This window comes from Hippocampus bargibanti, linkage group LG20 (genome assembly GCF_051943395.1).
Source record: "Hippocampus bargibanti isolate YZ-2025 linkage group LG20, ASM5194339v1, whole genome shotgun sequence".
Lineage (NCBI taxonomy): Eukaryota > Metazoa > Chordata > Actinopteri > Syngnathiformes > Syngnathidae > Hippocampus > Hippocampus bargibanti.
The window spans coordinates 5,920,803-5,940,945 of NC_142753.1; the positions used below are offsets into that span (position 1 = coordinate 5,920,803).

Here is a 20,143-nt window from a genome sequence, read left to right on the forward strand (position 1 = left end):
AGTGTTATTTTACACTCACAGCGGATTACTTCCCATTTATTTCTTTATTTATTCCGTTCATTAATTAGTTATTTAGCTATTAATGTATTTTTTTATTTTTTAGTAAAATACTTGTTTTGTTATTTATTTATATGTCGTATTTATTTATTATTTATTTGTTTGTTTGGTGTGAGCATCTTTTTTGTCCTTGTCAATTTGTAAATGCGTTAATCAAGGCCAATGTTATGCCAGCACAACACAAAAATTATTCTTTTTTGTATATGAATGAAATATCCTTGCAATACATCCATCACACAATATTTCATGACCCCTCATTTACATTGTGTACAATACGCTCCCTCTTTACTAAGACCCCCATGACTGCAATGAAACTCTGTGTGTGTGTTTGTGTCATTTTGCATGTATACGAATATTTAGCATACAATGCTACACCTTGCTAACAGGAAAAAACATACTGTATTCATGTATTGAAAGGGTTCTTTGCCGAGGTGTTGGTGGGGGGGGCAACTCGCGCTTCATCCACCACAATACAGTTGGCCACATTTCTTCCCTCACCGCACACTAATACACACACACACACACACACACACACACGCACACACGCACACACACACGCACACGCACACACACACACACACACACACACACACACACACTAAACAGTATCCAGTTCCCCCTGTCCTCTGAAATGGTCTGATGCTAATGAAGTCGAAACAGAAGCGCCACCTATTCATGGGAAAGAGAGGAGGGGTTAGTAGAAGGGGGCAGAGAGTGGAAGAGAATCCACTCAATCGCCAGGATGGTGCGGCAATTGGCGATCGGACGTTTGAATTTCTGATCAGTCTCCGCGATCATTCGAGTTTGACATCATCCTTAAAACGGATCTTCTGCGATCTTCCCTTGCAGGTATAAGAATGTAGAACGCCTGGCAGCCGAGGAATACGAAAAGGAACGTCTTCCCCGCGGGCCGAGGACTCGCCCCGACCTCGATCTGACCTTCGAACCCTCCGAGACGTGGCGGTCGTTGTCGTCGCGCAGCAGCACCCCGTCGTCGCGGGAGGACGCCGAGGCCGACGACGAAGCTGAACACACCGCCAAACCTTATCCGACTTCCCAAGCTGGTAAGAATCCCTTGTCAGGGGTCTAGAACCTTTAAAAAAATGCAAGATGGTCGAACTTCTGAATTTGCCTTGTTGGGGTGGGAGTGCACAACTGTCGGGTGTGTACAGTAGCTTGGTCGGGCAAACAGGGCCTCACAACATTGTTTTTCTAACCTCGCCCGCCATCACTACGCCGACTGTAGTCCGAGTTGTGTTTTGAAGCAAACAGGTTCTTCATTTCCTGTCCGTATTCCCGTTGCCGTTACAACCCGGCTTTGTGTGCCCGGGATGTGGTTTCGTATTAGCCAAAGTGCAAACAGAAGTCCCCTTGTAGCCCGCCAACGGGTTTCCGTGGCATTTTGATACGAGCGTTGCGGAAAATAAACGCAAGTGTTTTTCTCTGTGACAGAGGAGGCCAACGTCGGACCAGAAGACAAAGAGGCTGAAGAAGAAGAACCAGACGAGCAAGAAGAGGACGACAAAAAGGAGGAGGCCCGAGAAGAAGCGGAGACAGAAAGCGAGGAGGAAGAACCTCAAACGGCAAAGGAGAACGAGGAGGCAGAGGAGGACAGTGGCATCCTGAGCGACAAGGAGCGGCAGAATGAGGAGGTGAACGAGAAGGACAACTGCTCGGCCTCCAGCATCTCTTCAGCCAGCAGCACCCTGGAGAGAGAGGAGCGGGCGACCACTGAGAACAGTAAGGTTATTTTTATCATTCTCTTGTCCCCACGAGGGTCGCAGGTTTGCTGGGATGTTATCGCAGACGACTCCGGGTACACCCTTAATCTGTTTCCAGACCATTGCCAAGCGTACAAAAAAATAGGAACCTGTTCCAGGAACCCGCGATACATGTTTTCGGGGTGTGGGAGGAAACCACAATACCTGGAGAAAGGCCACACAGGCATGGGAAGAATGTGTAAACCCCACACTGGAAGTTTGCGGTCGGCATTGAACCCTGTGCCATCAGCGGGATGCTCTATTTGCATATAAACATCACAGAAAACAATAATATTTGAAAAAACTGTTACAAAACAACACACCGACAAATCAAGGACTGAAGTTTTGATACATTTTCACTTATGTACGACAGTTCGTTCATCGCCCTCCATCTTCTTTCCTTTCAGCAATCAAAGAAGACGACGTGAGCAAACAAAGCAGCAAGCTCAACAGTAAACTCTTCATGCTGGACATGTTGTACTCACAAAACACCAAACCCCGCGAGGAAGAGGAGGAGGCGGAGAAGGAGAAAGAAGAAGATGCAGAGGACAAAGAGGAGATGCTCAAGGACGGCGAGAGACAATCTGCTGATGAACCGGTGGACAACAAATCCGAGCAACGGGGGAGCATACGCCAGTTCGCCGAACGCTTCGGAGACTTGATCAAGGACATGAACTCCCCCCACCCCCTCTCGGACCCCCAAGGCGACGATGTGACGCAGCTTCTTCCTCCCAAAAAGGAGTCGGACACCATCTGGGACCAACTCTTAGCCAGCCCCCGAGAGCTACGAATCGGCGACATCAACTTCACAGACCTGACAGAGGACGACGATGTGGACATTCTGGACGCTAATTTGATGGGCAGCTGCGGCGATCTCCCACCGCCTCCTCCCCCGCCCCCTCCTCCACCTCCTACCCTCTCCTTCCCCTCCTTCCCTCCTCCCCCGCCTGTGCTGGGTACTTGCCCACCACCTCCTCCCTTGTCTGCATTGATGCTGCCTCCTCCACCACCCCCGTCATTCAACTGCCTAATACCCGGACCGCCTCCTCCTCCTCCCCAGCCACCTCTCTTCCACAAAAAGAAGAAAACCATCCGGTTGTTCTGGAATGAGGTGAGATACCACTAGTGGGGACAACAGGGACAAACAAAATGCAAGTAAAAGACGCTCTTGTTCAATTCATGGTATCTCGACTGTGTGCTCAGGTGCGTCCAGAATCGCCATGCAGGGACTACAAGAGAAACGGGGAGTCGGTTTGGTCCAAACTAGATTCAGTAAAATTAGACACAGCCCAACTGGAACATCTGTTTGAGTCCAAGTCCAAAGAAATACCCGTGACAAAGGTAAGCCTCCATGGTCTTCTCTGTGTTCTTTTAAGTTCAAGCCAAGTCGTGTGTGTTCTGATCCGATCAAACAAGTTAGTTTTTGAAGGTCTAATAAAGCCTACGTGATGATGTTTTAAATGTTTTAAAAAGTACACCTAAGTGTAACCGAGTGGACCGCAGGTGAACGAAAACCAGCGGTGAGCCTCTTGCTCTGCTTGCCTCCCTTAGAAAACGGCAGCGGATGGCAAACGGCAAGAGATTATCGTGCTGGATTCCAAAAGGAGCAATGCCATCAATATCGGGTTGACCGTCCTGCCCCCACCTCGCACCATAAAGACGGCGATCCTCAACTTTGACGAATATGCGCTTAACAAGGAAGGGATTGAGGTATGAACACTGAGATGGAAACCAAAGGAACCAGGCATCAGGTTGTGGTCTCCCCATCAAACAGAAAATTCTCACGATGATCCCCACGGAGGAGGAGACGCAGAAGATCCAGGAGGCTCAGCTGGTGAATCCTGACACCCCTTTGGGCTCAGCCGAGCAGTTCCTACTCACCTTGTCCTCCATCAGCGAGCTCTCCGCCCGACTCCAGCTGTGGGCCTTCAAGATGGACTACGAGGCGACGGAAAAGGTACTGTCGATGATAATCAACTCAGCCATTATCGACGTGCCCCAGGCCCCAATACCCTTGTCCGTCTGTCGTCAGGAAGTAGCTGAACCACTGCAGGATCTAAAGGAGGGGATGGAACAACTAGAGAAGAACAAGACCCTGCGCTATATTCTATCCACATTGCTCGCGATTGGGAACTTCCTCAATGGAACCAACGTGAGTCGAGGGTGGACCGCTGCCGTGTCTGGTCTATCTATTTTTTTACATTACATCCATTTTATGGTCCAGGCGAAAGGTTTCGAGCTGACATACTTACAGAAGGTTCCCGAAGTCAAAGACACGGTCCATAAACAGTCTTTGTTACAACATGCCTGTTCCGTGGTGGTGGAGAACTTTCCTCAAAGCACGGACCTCTACTCGGAAATCGGGGCCATCACACGTTCCGCCAAGGTGGACCACTCCTCGTGACGATTTGAGAAGATGACCCCATGTAAGATGATCATAACTTCTAAATAATATTTCTCATCGACGCATTGTTTTTGATGTCAGGTGGATTTCGACCTGCTGCAGGAGAACCTGGGTCAGATGGAACGTCGCTGCAAAGCCTCATGGGACCACCTGAAGGTGATCGCCAAGCACGAGATGAAACCACAGCTCAAGCAGAAGATGTCGGATTTCCTTAAAGACTGCGCGGAGCGAATTATCATCCTCAAGATTGTCCACCGTAGGATCATCAATAGGTGACGCCCTTCACATATTTTCTTAGAAGTATGACCCAGGTAAAACTTTCCGTTTTCATGTCTATGTCCTCGTCTTCTGACCAGGTTCCACTCATTCCTGTTGTTTCTGGGTCAGCCGGCGTACAGCGCGAGAGACATCAGCGTGCACAGGTTCAGTAAGATCCTTAGCGAGTTCGCTCTGGAATACCGGACGACCCGAGACCGGGTACTCCAGCAGAAACAGAAACGCGCCGACCACCGTGAGAGGAACAAAACGCGAGGAAAGATGATTGTGGACGTTGACGCGACAGTGAGTTGTCCCTCTAATGTCATCTCTTCGCCACACCCTCAGGTTCATTTCTCCTCTCTTTGTCTTCTAAAACGGATCTCGTGGCTTCAAACGCACCCCCTCTTCATCCTTTTTGTGCTCTTTGACTCTTTTTTCCCTTGTGTAGTCCGATGATGAAGACGAACGCGAGGTACCTACATGTGCATTTACGTGTGTGCATGAAATCACTTTCAATCTTCCCCATGTTCGATCGAAATTGATCTCACTGAAATATGATTGTATTTCCAAAATCACGTCGTCCCATCAATCCTCCTTGCATGGTCACCAGTCGATCTCATATCAGTCCCATGGACCAATCCGAGTCCTACGTGAAGCTAACATGCATGTGTGCATGTAACGTGAAAATTTAAAAGCAAAGATCCCAAAAGTCGTTCACAACTTCGTGAATGTTTAGCGACGAAAAGGTCCAAAGCGGAAGTACGTATGTCACTTCACTTCTGTCGGCATCTGATTCCATCGGCATGCAGTATAATAGATACATGCTAATACCCATTAGCATCCAAGTTTAAAGGTTTTCGGGACTTTGGTCATTCGGCAGAAGAATTTTCAAATTGATTCTACAGCTCCCTGTGCGAAAGGTTCACAACCGGAGCGATCTCCTGGTCCTGACCTTTACCCTCTTTGCATTTAGACTGGGAGATATGGTTCAAGCAACGCCCCTAGTGGCTGCCAGAGCGGACAGCAAGGTCTGGGCCACGCAGAGGATGCCGCGGAACACGAGCATATGAAAGCCGTGCTTCGGATGAGCCTCAGCTGTGGCGGTGAAAAGGATGGAAGCGGCGTACCGGGCCTGCGGACCCGCACACGATCACGACCGGGACGGGGAGGTGAGGGCCACTGCGAACCACGGACCAAGTCAATACAATTTTGAAATTGCAATTTGAGTACGTGTGTCTCCAGGTGGCAGCATGAGGGCGCGGACGCCGGCTGTGGAAGATGCTCAGGTGTGCGGGGATGACGCCGCCGATGAAATCATGGAGCGCATTGTGCGGTCCGCCACGCAGGCTCCAGGAAGTAGACCGCAACCTCGAGAGAGGAGGAGGTCGAGGGCCAACCGGAAATCACGTAAGCACCATCCAGTCGGAAAATAGCATTACCGGTGACACCCAAAGATTTTCTTGTGCTTCACTCGCAATCAGTAAGACACAGGAAAATAAATAAAAAAATAAATAAATAAATAAATAATACATTACCGAACAAAAATAAATAAATACACAACTAAATAAATGCACACATAAATAAACACATACATAAAAATATATATAAATAAACAAATAAATACCATAATATTGATGTTTCACAGGCGCTAAATAAATAAATAAATAACTAAATAAATAGATACATACATACATACATACATACATACATACATACATACATACATACATACATACATACATACATACATACATACATACATAGACAGACTGTTTACACTTGATGTGAATTTTCCTTCCTTTTCAGTGAGACGGACCCTGAAGAACGGTTTGACCGCAGAAGAAGCGTTGGCGTTAGGTTTGACCGATACCGGCGAGCCGCAGGTGTAATCCACGTCCCTCTGGCGGTCCGTCCTCGTCGTCCTCGGCAACCGGGGTCTCTGCCCTTCAGCCCGCCGGCTGCCTTTGCTACATGGTCTTCTTGTTGCACCAAGCCGAAGCTCAAGTTTCTGTCAGCTGCTAACCTTTGCCGGATGTGTCTGAGTGCTGAAGTCAGTGTTGTTGTTTTCTTTTGGGGTTGTCTTTTATTTTTTTCTGTTTAGTTTGTTTGAATGCTGCCCAAAGACAATTCTTCTTGATGGTGTTATGAACAAAGAAGAGGCATCGTGACCAGGAGGAAAAAGCCACGCTGCCACTTGCGCTCATTAAAAACAACTTTTATTTAATGACGTCACCATTACTCCCATTTAAGCTGTGAACGTATGACCCAAAGATGAACTGATCACTTGCACCCACTTCCAAAGTACCTTACGACAACGAAAATCAACACGAGACAGGCCAACCTGAAACGGTCGCTTGTGGCAACGAAAATGGTCTTCAATCGGCCGTGTGCCTTTCTCGGATGATAAAAAAAGGGACAATGCTGTATTGCTTTTGTTTAGTTCCTCGGAGTTGCGGGAAAATTTTTTGGGGCGAAAATATTCTCCGTATTTATTTGAAAGCATCAGTCTCATGCGCAAGCTTTTTGCACCCTTGCTGAGTCACTCTCACGGGAAAGGAAGTTTATATTTTTTGAGGAACTGTTTGTAAAGTGTAAAAAGTATTTTTTATTTACAATATTAAAGTATTTGAAAGATACGCAGCAAATATGTGTACATGTCATGTTACATTGTTCCAAGTTATGTGTAGTATATATAATATAATATATGTAGTATATAAATGGGGCCGATACGACCAGTCAGACTTTAGTTCGCTGACGAAGCCTCTTGGATAGGAGGCGAAACGTCCGAAACCTTCACTTTTGTACAGATGACGGCTGAAGAAACCTTCTCATCGATGGACCACTCCTGTACGACTGAGAGCTTACACAGACGTGTAGTATATATGTAAAATGTTGTACTATAGTTGGGGCAAAACAAACAGAAGAGCCTTATTTATTGAAACAGTTTAATTTTACTTTACTTTGTATGTTGCCAAATCAAATTGAACCCAATCTAATCGTTCTTTACGGCCGCCAGAGGGAGGTAATGCACTTACAATACATTCGTCCGCCAGGAGGCAGTGTCTTACCTGACGCCGTCATACCCAGGACGAATTAAATGTTGAGCAAGAAATTAATCTTATTAAGGCTATTTCGTGGGGTTTAATCGACGTGTTCTACGCATCAACTTTCGGAAAACAAGCCGACCATTCGTCAGTTCGTCATGGCCGCAGAGAACATGACTCTTTTTTGGGGCTCCGGCTCAGCTCCGTGCTGGAGGGTGATGATCGCTTTGGAGGAGAAAAAGCTGCAAGGCTACAAGCAAAAGTTGCTCTCCTTCGAGAAGCTGGAGCACAAATCACCAGAGGTTTTGGCTATAAATCCCAGGGGTCAGGTAAAAAATGGTTAAAAAATATTTGCGTGTGAAATCATAAAAGCAGAGCGATCATCATTCGTCATGGGTGGAGGTGCTTTTATGTGTTGTGAAACTCTGCAAATGTTATGTAATCGCCATCTTCAATCATAATTATTTCAGCTTCCTTCTTTCAAACACGGAGACAACATTTTGAACGAGTCTTACGCAGCCTGTTTTTACTTGGAGGTGCGTAAAAAAAACAAAAAAAAACACCATATGTCACTGTCGTTCTTGGAGCTTGTTTTGAAAATTTGCTTTGTTGACTGCAGAGCCAGTTTAAGAGTCAGGGGAGCAAACTGATCCCAGACGACCAATCAGAACAAGCCCTCGTGTACCAGCGCATGTTTGAGGGTCTGACCTTTTATGACAAATTGGGTAAGACGTTAAATCAGAGAGCAGTTGAAGACTTTGGACTTTTTTTTCCATGATTGCACATAGCTGTTAGCTGCTTTTTGAATTTAAAACAGATGATAAATTATTTTTAGTCTTAAATAGCCCCACGATGATGACACAAGCAGAAGAATTAGCCTGTTATTTGCAAATGTGTCTGTCTTTATTTTGTAGGAGCCGTTATCTACTACGAGTATTACGTGCCTGAAGGCGAGAGACATGCATCCACCATGAAAAGGAACTGCCAAGCTCTCGCCGTGGAGCTGCAGCTGTGGGAGGGTTACCTGGATAAGGTGAGCGCAGGCGGGAACACAAAAAAAAAAAAAAAACAGATTGTCTATCAATTTGCTCGTGGTTGCAGGCGGGACCTTACCTCGCCGGGACGTCCTTCACATTGGCTGATGTGATTGTATTCCCCACGGTCGCCAATCTTTTCAGATTCGGGTAAGTTGGCAGGCCACGGTATTTCACATAATCACCTCGAATGACCCCCCCACCCAATCCCAGACTGTCCTCAAAAGAGCATCAAACAGCTGCAGCGATTCCATTTGTTTATTTAAAAGTGACATTTGCGAACTTCTGCAATGGTTCGACCAACTGCAAAAACGAATTTCCACTTCTTAAATTCACATGTGAAATTTCTCCACGGTCAGCAGTTTTTTTTTCATTTTCTGAAATGGATTATTTATTTTTCCCAAATTTGAAGGTTGCCAGCTCTGCGTTACCCCAAAGTGGCGGCGTATTACGCTCTGCTGAAGGATCGAGCCAGCATCAAAGCCAGCTGGCCCCCTCACTGGCTGGAAAACCCCAAGGGCGAAGACACACTCAAAGATATCTGATGGCCCACGCGACACCCGCGTGCATCCACACGGGTTTTCCAAAACAAAAAAGAATTTTGCACTGTTAGAACGTCATCTGATCACATTTTCATTTCTGGGGGGTCAGGAGAAATATTTTATTTATTCAAAAGCAATTGAATCAAATTAAGCACTTAAAAAAAATAATTCATTCTTGTGCCGTTTTTCATTTTGTGCAAGTCACTGACTTCAATCGTCGCCCCGCCTAGTCTGGTTTTTTGTTGTGCAAACAATACTCGTTTTTTTTTTTTTCTGTCATGATGACTGTGTTTTTTTGTGTCACAAATATTGACACAAGCTCTACTTAATATTTCATACATGGGCACATGTTTGATTCTGCCGCTAGTGTCGAAATTGGATCGTCTTATGTCAGGCTAGCTTCAGAAGTATCCTAAAACTTCACCAGTGGACTCGCATCATGAATAACAAGCGTAACCCGATCCGATCTCGACAAAAGATACAAGAAAGTTAATCCGGGCGTGTATTGTAGCACGCTAGCATCGAGCCGTGAAAACATCGTATTCGGAGAAAAAAATCGTTCATGCTCGGCGAGGTTATTTTTGTCTTTAGCATGTGCAAAAAAAGTCATTTGATGCAACTTTGGGGGGGAGGGGAATGTGTGAAGTTTGTTTTTCAGTTATGCACAAATAACCGATTGTGCACGGCATCTGCAGAGCGGCTAAGGGACTGTTGGGGGAGGGGGGTGTTCAGGGATGCTGAGTCATCGTGATGTTCCATGAAAAAAGAAAAAACAGGACATGCAACTGCAATACAGACATAATAATCCTCTGCAACAATAATTGTCGTGATATAATCAATGGGAGTGATGTCAGGTTACTTTTTATTTTAATGTTTAACAGAAGCCCTGCCCCACCCCAGTCATAATCCCAACGGTTGAAAAACTAATCCATCCTATCAAAGGCACCCAAATACTTTTTTTTTTTTTACCGTATCTTCAAAAAGAAATAATGGAGTAGAATTCCAGGGGCGTGACTATGACAATGCACATCGGGACTCACCTCTGATCTACTACCCCCTCCCTCCCTCCTCCTTACCCAGCGCTTATTATATACATGCGTCAATTCAACTCAGCCCTCATTTTGAACACGCGATCCGGATTGTCGACCTCACTGCAAATCCAACCATGGCCAAGGATATGACTCTGTTCTGGGGTGCCGGTTCACCTCCCTGCTGGAGGGTGATGATCGCCCTGGAGGAGAAAGACCTCAAACAATACAACAGCATTCAACTCTCCTTTGAGAAGATGGAGCACAAATCCGAGAGGGTGTGCAAGATCAACCCCAGGGGCCAGGTAAGTTCGCTTGTAAAGAGCCGCCCAGATGGTGGTTTTATGTAACCTGTGACATGTTTTTTTTTTATGTTTTGCGAAAGCTCCCGACCTTCCATCACGGGGAACTGGTCATCAATGAGTCCTATGCTGCTTGCATCTACCTGGAGGTAAGGCAATCATTCTCACACGATGATTAATTCGCTGAAAATTGTATCCCTTCACACTTTAGAAAAATTTCAAAATAAAATTGCCTTTTTAAAGTGCATGTAGAAAAGTAAAATGTTTTTGCAATTTCAAATTAAAAGCAACTTTTCGAAGTGTGTACAAAAGTAAATATCCTGCAACTTCAAAATAAAATCACCCTCTGAAAGTGTGCATGTAGAAAAGTAAAATGTTTTTGCAATTTCAAATTAAAATCACCTTTTGAAAGTGTGCATGTATAAAAGTAAAAATCTTGCAATTTTAAAATAAAATCACCTTTTGCAAGTGTGCGTCTTCAAAAGTAAAAATATTGCTATGTATTTCAAAACAAAATCACCCTTTTAAAGTGTGCGCGTACAAAAGTAAAATGTTTTTGCAATTTCAAATTAAAATCGCCTTTTTCCGTGTGTGTGTGTAAAAAAGCCAAAGTCTTTTGCGATGTCAAATTAAAATGACCTTTTTAAAGTGCAAGTACCAAAATAAAACTCACTTTTAGGGGCAATAATTTCCAATCTTTATTTTTATGAATGATGGTGATGTAAATTCAAAGACTTTCAATCTTATTTTTTTCTGACAGTGCAAAATGACAGGAAAGATGCAAAATAAGAAATGTGGAAAAATAGGTACCTATACTGTCAGTATTTTTTCAGATTGGAATTTTTTTCAAGAGACAGGAAAAACAAAACACTTTCTGCAGCCGTTAAAATCAAATAATTGACATAAACGCTGCCAAATTAGGGGCCAACTATCTTTTGCTGCGTCATTGTTGAGAATGCTTGATGGTGCATGTTCCACCATGTTGTTCCCAACGCTGCCTCGGGATTTGCTGCTACAAGTCCTAAAACTCAACCGCCTTTGCCTTAACCCCCTCTTTATATAAATGTATGATTTCAAAAACATAACAAAAGCCATTTTGACAAAGAATTCAGAGATTAAGAAAAATACTCCAGTCAAGTACGTACTGACAAATAAAAAAGTTGTCGCTTCCCACCCACCCTGACTTTTCCTCAGATAAACCTGCGCTCAAAAAGGGGGGAATGTACTCCGCAACGCCCGAGGCAGCCAATGTTGCTCATGACAACAAGGGGGAAAAAAAACCAATAAACATTGCCTTTTTTTCCCCTTTCAGACTAAGTTCAAGGAGCAAGGAAACAAACTGATGCCAACATGCCCCAACGAACAAGGCTTGATGTACCAGCGCTTGTTTGAGACCGTCACACTGGGCCAGAAACTCGGTATGCAAAGAATTTGACTCATTTGACAGGTTGTCCCTGATCGCATCTTACGATTTTAGAGTTTTGTGCTCTCCCTCACCCGTATATGCTCACGACAAGAACACCACGAGACAGATTTGGGGCTGTTCAAACCTCAGAATTGCCTTTGTGGCGAGTCGCCATGCTGCTTTAAAAAATAATTAAGTAATTAAAAACAAAAAAGATCCCTGATGTTAATCCAACTCGGGATCACATGTGAGAATTGTTGAGTCAAATCACAAGACGTGGCATTTGGTCCACTTCAGGAATGAAAAAGACGGACATAATACCTCTTTGTATGAAACTGCCGCCTTGTGGTCGAGGCAGAAAATGTCAAAAAGTAAAAAAAAAAAAAAAAAAAAACACGTCAGTAAAATATGTTTGCAATACGTATTTCACAATGTATTTGTCATCACGATATACTTTGTGATGAAGAGCAATTGTTCATTGCATTTTTTCTCTTTCGTCAATAAAATAATAAATAAATAGATAATAAAATAAATACACAAATTAAGAAATAAAGAAAAAAATGCAAACTACCTAAAATAGCAGAAATTCATAAAATAAAAAAATACAAAAAACACAAACAAATCAAAAATACCCAAATTAAAAATGTGCTTTAATTTTGGGAGGCTGCTATAAATTAATGACATTTCCATCCAGCAAACAAAATACCCGTATGCCACAAATGCAGTACAAAAAAAATAAAATAAAATGCAGAAACGATTGTCGGCACCCATACGAGATCTCACCAATCTGGTTCGACCTGATTCTGTTTCTGATTTCGCAGGCGATGTCATCTACTACGAATGGAAGGTTCCGGAAGGGGAGAGGCACGACTCTGCAAAGCAGAGGAACATGAAAAATCTGGAGATCGAGCTCAGCCTGTGGGAGGACTACTTGAAGGTAAACCATGAGCACAAGATCATCTTGATCTTTCACCCTTGACACCCTTTTTCTTTTGCATAAAATGTTTTTTGAATGTGTACGATAATCTGCCGTTGTCGTTTTGCAGCGGAAGGGACCTTTTCTGGTAGGATCGAACTTCACTTTGGCTGATGTTGCCTTTTTTCCCAGCATCGCCTATGCCTTCCAGTTTGGGTGAGTGCGTCGAAGGCGTGATGGCAATCAGCACAGATAATCAAAATAAATAAATACAGACATACATACATGGATGGATGGATGGATGGATGGATGGATGGATGGATGGATGGATGGATGGATGGATGGATGGATGGATGGATGGATGGATGGATGGATGGATACTGGTAGCTAGGTAGCTAGATCCTGATGGATACAGGTAGCTAGGTAGCTAGATACTGATGGATACAGGTAGCTAGGTAGCTAGATACTGATGGATACAGGTAGCTAGGTAGCTAGATACTGATGGATACAGGTAGCTAGGTAGCTAGATACTGATGGGTACAGGGAGCTAGGTAGCTAGATACTGATGGGTACAGGTAGCTAGATACTGATGGATACAGGTAGCTAGATACTGATGGATACAGGTAGCTAGGTAGCTAGATACTGGTGGATACAGGTAGCTAGGTAGATAGATACTGATGGGTACAGGTAGCTAGATACTGATGGGTACAGGTAGCTAGATACTGATGGATACAGGTAGCTAGATACTGATGGATACAGGTAGCTAGGTAGCTAGATACTGGTGGATACAGGTAGCTAGGTAGATAGATACTGATGGATACAGGTAGCTAGGTCGCTAGATACTGATAGGTAGCTAGGTAGCAAGATACTGATAGGCAGATAGGTAGATACTTTTAGATTGATAGGTAGGCAGCTAGATACTGACAGATACCGATAGATAAATAAATAAATAAATAAACAGGTAAATATGTTTTGTCTTTCTATTGAAGGTTGACTCCTGGGCATTTCCCTAACGTGGCTCAATATTACAATTCGCTGAAGCAGCGGCCCAGCATCCAAGCAACATGGCCTCCTAACTGGGGAGTACAAAAACAGCTGCTCAGCAAGCTGAAATACAAAAGCCCGTGTTCTTCTGCAAAGCAGTGATCATGTGAAGAAGAGCCCACCCCCCAGTCATCTTGTGCCTCCCTTTAAAACGTGTGACTCTTGCGGTTTCCTGTACCTTGAAGCGGCAGCGTAGGCGCTGTGAAACTCAATAAAAGCTCTATTTCAAGTCAAGGCGCAGTCATCTGTTGCTCTTTTTCAAGGTCACCAGAGGTGACTTAGGTTTCTTAGCAACCGACTCGTACATCATTGCCGCGCCTCAGGGAGCCGCCGTCACAACGTAGGGGATTTGTTACGTCCCTCGAGGTACCTTGCAGCGAGCTCCGATCGTCACACCTTGAAAACGTGGATGCTTTTGTCCTCTTATATCACAAGTGATCCAATTTTTGTCCATCCAAGAATGGTTGTCAATATGAAGAATAAGTCACATTTTGACCCCCGACCCTTTACTTTTTGGTTGAGTTTGTGTATTTATTCATTTATTTATTCATATTTATGTTTATTCGGTTATTTTTTTTTTTGTTCATTTGTTTATCTACTTGTTATTTATTTATTTGGTTTTATTCATTTATTTATTCATGTGTTTACTCATCTATTTATTTATATTTGTGTTTATTTATTCCGTTATTTATTTATTTGCTCATTTATTCATTTATTTATGTATTTTAATTGCTTATTTATTCAGTTCTTTATTCATTTATTTATATTTGTGTTTATTTATTCAGCTATTTATTTGGTTATTTATTCATGTGGTTATCTAGTTTTTATTTATTTGTGTATTTATTCACTTATTTATATTTGTGTTTATTCGATTATGTATTTGCTTCTTAATTCATTTGTTTATGTAGTATTTATTTGGTTATGTATTTATACATTTTTTTTTTTCATATTTTTCTTCATTTGGTTATTCATGTATTTATATTTTTATGTATGTATGTATTCATTTATTTATTTATTTGGTTATTTATTTATTTAACATGGTAAGCCAACCGAGATGAATGTTCGAGTGCAGCTCTGCGCAAGTTGTCCCCAATGTTGTTTGGAATTGATTTTTGTGGTCTGTTAGCCAATCACGTTCGATAGGGAGGCCGCGAGCTATAAATGAAGCAAGAGAAAAATAAACACTTGCACAGTTAATGCTTTGACTCAAAACGGAACTATGGAAGCGCTTTTCGTCCTCATCACCGTCCTGGCGACAAGTCGTCTTTCATTAAGCCAAGGTAAAAAAAAATATCCTATTTTTTTATACGGTTTGTCGTCTCTATGTATTCTGCTTTTGTTGTCGACCCCCATTCTGACCCTTCCACTCCCATTCCCGTAGAATGTCTAAGAGAATTGCTGGAGAATATGGACTTTCCTGGAACAGATATCAAGTTTGAGTACTCTCCCAATGTGCACCACTGTCAGCAATTGTGCACGCACCACCCGTCTTGTCTCTTCTTTACTTTTATACGAGCTGACTGGACCGCTGATAAAAGGTGAGATTTTTGAAATGCATGGGGGGAGGAGTAGACCTTGCACAATTTCCTGTTTTGTCTTTTTTTAATTTAGGTAAATATATCTCACGGTGAGCTTCTCACTATTCCAGTGTCAGTTTAACAGCCATTTCCAATGTAGGACATGTTCTTGGAAGCATTTCAAAAGCGGGGGTGTGGGTTCGGGGGGTCTCTTGGTCAATTGTTAGGTTTGGCTTGATCTCGTGTCAAAAAATTGGATGTTTGAAGCGGCCATTTCATTGGTTCTTTCATGAGTCCAACACCTGTTTCCAATTTTGCCCTTTGACTCCCTTGTTGGAGAACAACATGTTGCGCAACGTGTCGGCCAATGTTGAGCGACCGCTCTGGCATTCAAAAGTTCACTCGGGAAGGTTGGCGACCTTTCATCCTCTAATTTCATCCGGGAATCCAATGTCTTAATTTGTTATAAATCGTGGAAAATAATCGTTTCCTGGACTTCTCTGCAGGAACTTCTACTGCTACCTTAAGTCTACACCATCAGGACAGCCCAAAGTTCAGAAGGTTCTCACTGGGGTCACCTCGGGGTATTCTCTGAAACCATGCGGCCCCAACCCACGTACGCCAACGCCCTGTTTTTACACAAAACTTGACTCATTTTAACTCATTGACTGCCAGACGTGCAAAAATGTGTCCACTCCAGTGCCAGGGTTTTTGTCATTGTCACTTGAATTCCAGGACCCACACAATATTGAGTTTTAGGACTACATAAACATTCAATGCAGCATAAGAAACCTTAGACTCTCTTCTTTGATCAGAAAAATGAGTTAATACCTAAATTTTATGGATCTGGAGTTATATGAGATTGAAATGAGGGTGGCTGTCCTAAAGACAATGCAATACACACATTGGTTTATATAGCGCTTTAACAACAGCTAAAAACGGAATAAAGGGCTAACATAGAAGAAAGGGAAATGCTGCCCCCCTGTGGAAGTGAAAAATATTGACAGAGGCCATGGCTAGCGCTTAATCGGCAAAAAAACAAACCCGAGCAAATTCGCGAGTGGCGCTCTATGTCATCTTTTCAATTCCCGAATAAATTTGTGAATGGCAGTGAATGAGTTAAAATACGCCGCTGCTTTATTTATTTATTTTCAAACCGTCTTTTCATGTACACAAGAGCCTTGCCTGTCCCGCGTCTACCCAAATGTGGACTTTTTTGGGGCCGACTACCGCACTTTGTTCACAAGCGACTATGAAGAGTGTCAGCGAGTGTGCACCAAAGACCCCTTTTGCCAGTTCTTTACTTTCGTCAATGGTGTCTTCATGCCCCAGAACATCAGGTAAAGAAATCGAGGTGAGACCATTGTTCTTTTTTTTTCACGTTTCAACCAAAGTGCTTTTTTAACAGGTTTAAATGCCACCTGAAATTCAGCTGGACTTTACCGAGGACCTTAAACGTAAACAGGAAGTCTGGTGTGACGTCCGGCTTCTCGCACAATGTGCAATTCAGTGAGCCCTCTAACACATGTAAGAAAGAGAAGAAAAAAAATATACAATCCACGATAATGCTCCATAAACCGGCACTGTCTTAACCAGAGTACTTTGTGGTGCCCTAGCGTGCTCCCCTAAACTTTTTCCCAGAACCAACATCATAGGGGGCGCCTTTGAGTCACATTCTGTCGGCACGCCGCAGCATTGTCTGGCATTGTGCTCTGCTAATCCACGCTGCACCTACTTCTCTTTTGAAAAGTTGTCAAATCGCAAGTCAATCTTTATTTTCTCATGATATCAAAAAGAAAAAAAAGACAAACATGTTTTTGTTTTCTGTGTATGTGCAGAAACTCCCTCATCTGTCACCTGAAAAATAATCCCAATGAACTTGTGATAGAGGCCAAAGAATTGGTAACATCGGGCCTTGCGACACACTTCTGTCAACAAGATTCAAGTGAGTCTTCTTAAGCAGAGATAGCTTCTTTCAATAAATACAATTTTCAATAAATACAGTAAATACATAAACAGATAAATAAAGAAACAAATAAAACAAATAAATAACAACATATTTAAAAATAAATAATACTAAATAAATAAATAAAAATATAACAAAATATATGAATAAAATATAAATCAATACATAAATACATAAATAAATACATAAATGAATATAATAATAATAATATATTTCATTTAAATACCAAATAAATAAATATATTAATACAAAATAAATATATAAGCAAATAGAAAAACACATATATAAATTAAATGATAAATAAATGAATGTAGGACTACATATATAAATACTAAATAAATAAATAGATAAATGGATGGATAAATACAAAAATGGATGGATACATAAATAAATATATGAATACATCTATAAATACAAAATAAATAAATACACAGATACATAAATAGATAAATAAATAAAAATATGAATCAATACACAAATACATAAATAATTACATACATAAATGAAATAAAGCCTTTAATAGTTCGACAATGGGGACATTTAGAAAATAGGCAAATCAATGTGCTGCTAGCAGAGCGCAAGCTTCCGGTTAGCCTCGGCAAGCTGCGTCCTTGCAGTTTTTATAAAACTGCAAGGACAATTATCGTAAAAGGGACATGCATCACTTGTGTGGCAACGCATACAGACGTGACAGCTTGGACACCATGTCTTTTCGCTTTGCAACAGACTGGGCAAAAGCGGCTCTGGACGGCGTCGATTTCCAAGGTTCGGACATTCGCTTCGAGCTGATGGACGACGTCCAAACGTGCCAGGAGACGTGCACGATCGACCAAAATTGTCAATTCTACACTTATGTCGATGAGAGCTTCCACGACTTGGCTTACCGGTACGCTATTACACTATTACGCTATCATGCTACTTTGACCGCCAATCTGTCTGCATGACATTGATGCATACGCGACTTCTTACCGACAGGCGTCGCTGTTATCTCAAGCGCTTCACCACCATACCAGCTCCCCCCAAAGTAACCACACTGGCCAATGTGGTGTCCGGGTTCACCAAGAGGGATTGTGTTTAAATAATTTTCATCCTGGCTAATCAGGACCGATGCATCAAAATTGTAATTTCTTCAATAATCCAAAATAAATGTCGCAGAAATGAAATGGTTTTATTTTGGGCGGTGTTTGATTTTCAGTCATGCCACTTCAGGAAGACAAAAAGTTGTCAATCATCTGAAGTTGCAAATGGCTGTGCTTTTTCTCTGCAGCAGAGGTTGCTCAACTCAAATCAACAGGTCTTGTGTTGTGTTTTGGGACTTTTGGATCTGCCATCTGCAAAACATCAGCCAAGTTTTTTTATTTATTTATTTGATTATGTATTTATGTATTTATTTACTTCTCTTTTTAAATTTATTTATGTATTTATTTTTGTCTGGTTATGTATTTATTTGTCTTCTTAAATGTATTTATTTGTGTGTTTATTTAGCTGCTTATTTATTTCTGTATGTTTTAATTTTTTTATTTCCATATTTTTTTATTGTAGTTGCCTATTGTTTATTTATTTATTCACACATTTTTCACACATTTATTGATTTTTCTGCATGTTTATTTATTTGTGTTTTTATTTATTTACATGTTTATTTATTTACAACATCGAGTGCAACTACAAATGGTAAGTATGCAACAGGCTTGGTTTATTTTCACGATGCAGCAAAAATGTGATACGTGTGTGTGTGTGTGTGTGTGTGTGTGTGTGTGTGTGTGTGTGTGTGTGTGTGTGTGTGTGTGTGTGTGTGTGTGTGTGTGTGTGTGTGCGCGCGCGCGCGCGCGTGTGTGTTTATTGCTATCCTTGTGCCTCGCATTTTAATTTGTTCTCACAGACACGCCCGACAGACACACAAATTATTGCTGCGTCTTCCTGACTCCCCTCCCCCGTGGGAACCTCCGTGCAGTGCGACTGTGGTGGCGCTCTCTGGAAGCTGCGGTGATGACTCTGGCTCCTCCAGTCCCAACGCTGCCAGCGACGCCGTGCGTGCGTGCTAGCTTGAGTGTGGCATGTGTGCGCCCTCGCGTCCTCCGCAAACATTCCGCCGCAATCCCATTGGAGCAACCGCCGTCCGTCCAACCTCGCACGAGAGCCGTGCCGCCACGGCGGTTCGGTCCTGACGCCAGCCAACCGAGACTCACATAATAGCCGCGCACGCACATGGCACGGCCTAAACAAAGCCCTCTGGAAGGCGTAAGAAGCGCACGGCGTCGACCTCCCCCCCCCTCGCCGCTAGCACACCGGCTCAAATAAACAAAATGCACATTGCGAAACACACACATTTGTGGACCGCAGACCACAGACATGGCATCCTGCGGGACATCAAAGCATTCTCCGGCAAGCACACAAGTCCCCCTCATCCCCCAGCGACTGTTTTCGTGAGGCACGACACAATTACGCTTGTCGACTGGAGAGGCGTCATCCATCACTGTCCGCGCTCAATCCCTGCGGGATTCACACTCTTCCTCTCATCTCGTCCTCGGATTTGTCATCGTCCCGCCGCACATGCCTGGCAAATGCGCGGAATCCTCTTCATTGTTTCAATTCGCACCGCCTTGCCTATTGTTGAGGAGACGGCGCCGCAGACAAACAGGGAGAGAAGATAGCTAGATGGTAAACCGCAGGATTGGATAAAAAGAAAAGTTACAAAACAAACAAACATGGAAACGGACAACAGGATACACGCTGATATGAGGGGAAATATAATTGCAGGATAATGCGGCGGCTTTGCACGCTACGGCATCCCCAAAATTTGTCCGGGGATATTTACTGTCCATCGCCGATCCGCTGTGAAAACTTCTGCCAGTGACATCGAGCCCGA

At 43.0% G+C, this 20,143-nt stretch overlaps 4 protein-coding genes across 9 annotated transcripts in view; all 4 read left to right on the forward strand.

Annotated features, from left to right (window-relative positions):
• Window positions 1–7,118, forward strand: part of fhod3a (formin homology 2 domain containing 3a) — a 34,510-nt gene extending 27,392 nt beyond the window's left edge. For 3 of the 6 annotated variants that reach the window (XM_089023237.1, XM_089023239.1, XM_089023240.1), the window contains 14 exons: window positions 907–1,121; window positions 1,510–1,797; window positions 2,225–2,928; window positions 3,021–3,158; window positions 3,369–3,527; window positions 3,592–3,774; window positions 3,850–3,969; window positions 4,042–4,203; window positions 4,303–4,493; window positions 4,578–4,824; window positions 4,928–4,951; window positions 5,453–5,648; window positions 5,722–5,886; window positions 6,286–7,118. In XM_089023237.1, the coding sequence (XP_088879363.1) occupies window positions 907–1,121; window positions 1,510–1,797; window positions 2,225–2,928; window positions 3,021–3,158; window positions 3,369–3,527; window positions 3,592–3,774; window positions 3,850–3,969; window positions 4,042–4,203; window positions 4,303–4,493; window positions 4,578–4,824; window positions 4,928–4,951; window positions 5,453–5,648; window positions 5,722–5,886; window positions 6,286–6,368 (2,875 nt within the window). In that variant the 3' untranslated portion in view covers window positions 6,369–7,118. Of the gene's footprint in view, window positions 1–906; window positions 1,122–1,509; window positions 1,798–2,224; window positions 2,929–3,020; window positions 3,159–3,368; window positions 3,528–3,591; window positions 3,775–3,849; window positions 3,970–4,041; window positions 4,244–4,302; window positions 4,494–4,577; window positions 4,825–4,927; window positions 4,952–5,452; window positions 5,649–5,721; window positions 5,887–6,285 lie in introns of those variants that run through there. The other 3 variants (XM_089023238.1, XM_089023242.1, XM_089023241.1) reach the window with 3 other exon arrangements.
• A 437-nt stretch (window positions 7,119–7,555) lies between these two features.
• On the forward strand, window positions 7,556–9,272 carry LOC148882825 (glutathione S-transferase A-like). Its single transcript, XM_089022951.1, has 6 exons — window positions 7,556–7,852; window positions 7,994–8,059; window positions 8,143–8,248; window positions 8,438–8,556; window positions 8,625–8,707; window positions 8,970–9,272. Exons 1-6 carry the CDS (start codon window positions 7,682–7,684, stop codon window positions 9,100–9,102), a joined length of 678 nt encoding a protein of 225 aa, XP_088879077.1. The 5' UTR covers window positions 7,556–7,681; the 3' UTR covers window positions 9,103–9,272.
• Window positions 9,273–10,203: 931 nt separating this feature from the next.
• Window positions 10,204–14,028, forward strand: LOC148882826 (glutathione S-transferase A-like). The gene is made up of 6 exons (XM_089022950.1): window positions 10,204–10,432; window positions 10,513–10,578; window positions 11,742–11,847; window positions 12,656–12,771; window positions 12,881–12,966; window positions 13,740–14,028. The coding sequence occupies exons 1-6, from the start codon at window positions 10,265–10,267 to the stop codon at window positions 13,894–13,896; spliced, it is 699 nt and encodes a 232-aa protein (XP_088879076.1). The 5' UTR covers window positions 10,204–10,264; the 3' UTR covers window positions 13,897–14,028.
• Window positions 14,029–14,863: 835 nt separating this feature from the next.
• On the forward strand, window positions 14,864–18,440 carry LOC148882827 (coagulation factor XI-like). The gene is made up of 9 exons (XM_089023086.1): window positions 14,864–15,074; window positions 15,176–15,332; window positions 15,818–15,927; window positions 16,489–16,651; window positions 16,720–16,838; window positions 16,928–17,060; window positions 17,150–17,256; window positions 18,004–18,163; window positions 18,253–18,440. Exons 1-9 carry the CDS (start codon window positions 15,014–15,016, stop codon window positions 18,353–18,355), a joined length of 1,113 nt encoding a protein of 370 aa, XP_088879212.1. The 5' UTR covers window positions 14,864–15,013; the 3' UTR covers window positions 18,356–18,440.
• The last annotated feature ends 1,703 nt before the right edge of the window (window positions 18,441–20,143 follow it).

What these genes read in the sequence shown, in the direction of transcription:
- LOC148882825 (XM_089022951.1), top strand. Translation starts at nt 7,682, where the DNA reads ATGGCCGCAGAGAACATGACTCTTTTTTGGGGCTCCGGCTCAGCTCCG. An exon ending in CTATAAATCCCAGGGGTCAG is followed by an intron (nt 7,853 to 7,993) that starts GTAAAAAATGGT and finishes TAATTATTTCAG; the next exon opens with CTTCCTTCTTTCAAACACGG. An exon ending in GCCAATCTTTTCAGATTCGG is followed by an intron (nt 8,708 to 8,969) that starts GTAAGTTGGCAG and finishes CCAAATTTGAAG; the next exon opens with GTTGCCAGCTCTGCGTTACC.
- LOC148882827 (XM_089023086.1), top strand. Translation starts at nt 15,014, where the DNA reads ATGGAAGCGCTTTTCGTCCTCATCACCGTCCTGGCGACAAGTCGTCTT. An exon ending in ACCTACTTCTCTTTTGAAAA is followed by an intron (nt 17,061 to 17,149) that starts GTTGTCAAATCG and finishes GTGTATGTGCAG; the next exon opens with AAACTCCCTCATCTGTCACC. An exon ending in TTCCACGACTTGGCTTACCG is followed by an intron (nt 18,164 to 18,252) that starts GTACGCTATTAC and finishes TCTTACCGACAG; the next exon opens with GCGTCGCTGTTATCTCAAGC.
- LOC148882826 (XM_089022950.1), top strand. Translation starts at nt 10,265, where the DNA reads ATGGCCAAGGATATGACTCTGTTCTGGGGTGCCGGTTCACCTCCCTGC. An exon ending in AGATCAACCCCAGGGGCCAG is followed by an intron (nt 10,433 to 10,512) that starts GTAAGTTCGCTT and finishes GTTTTGCGAAAG; the next exon opens with CTCCCGACCTTCCATCACGG. An exon ending in CTGCTTGCATCTACCTGGAG is followed by an intron (nt 10,579 to 11,741) that starts GTAAGGCAATCA and finishes TTCCCCTTTCAG; the next exon opens with ACTAAGTTCAAGGAGCAAGG.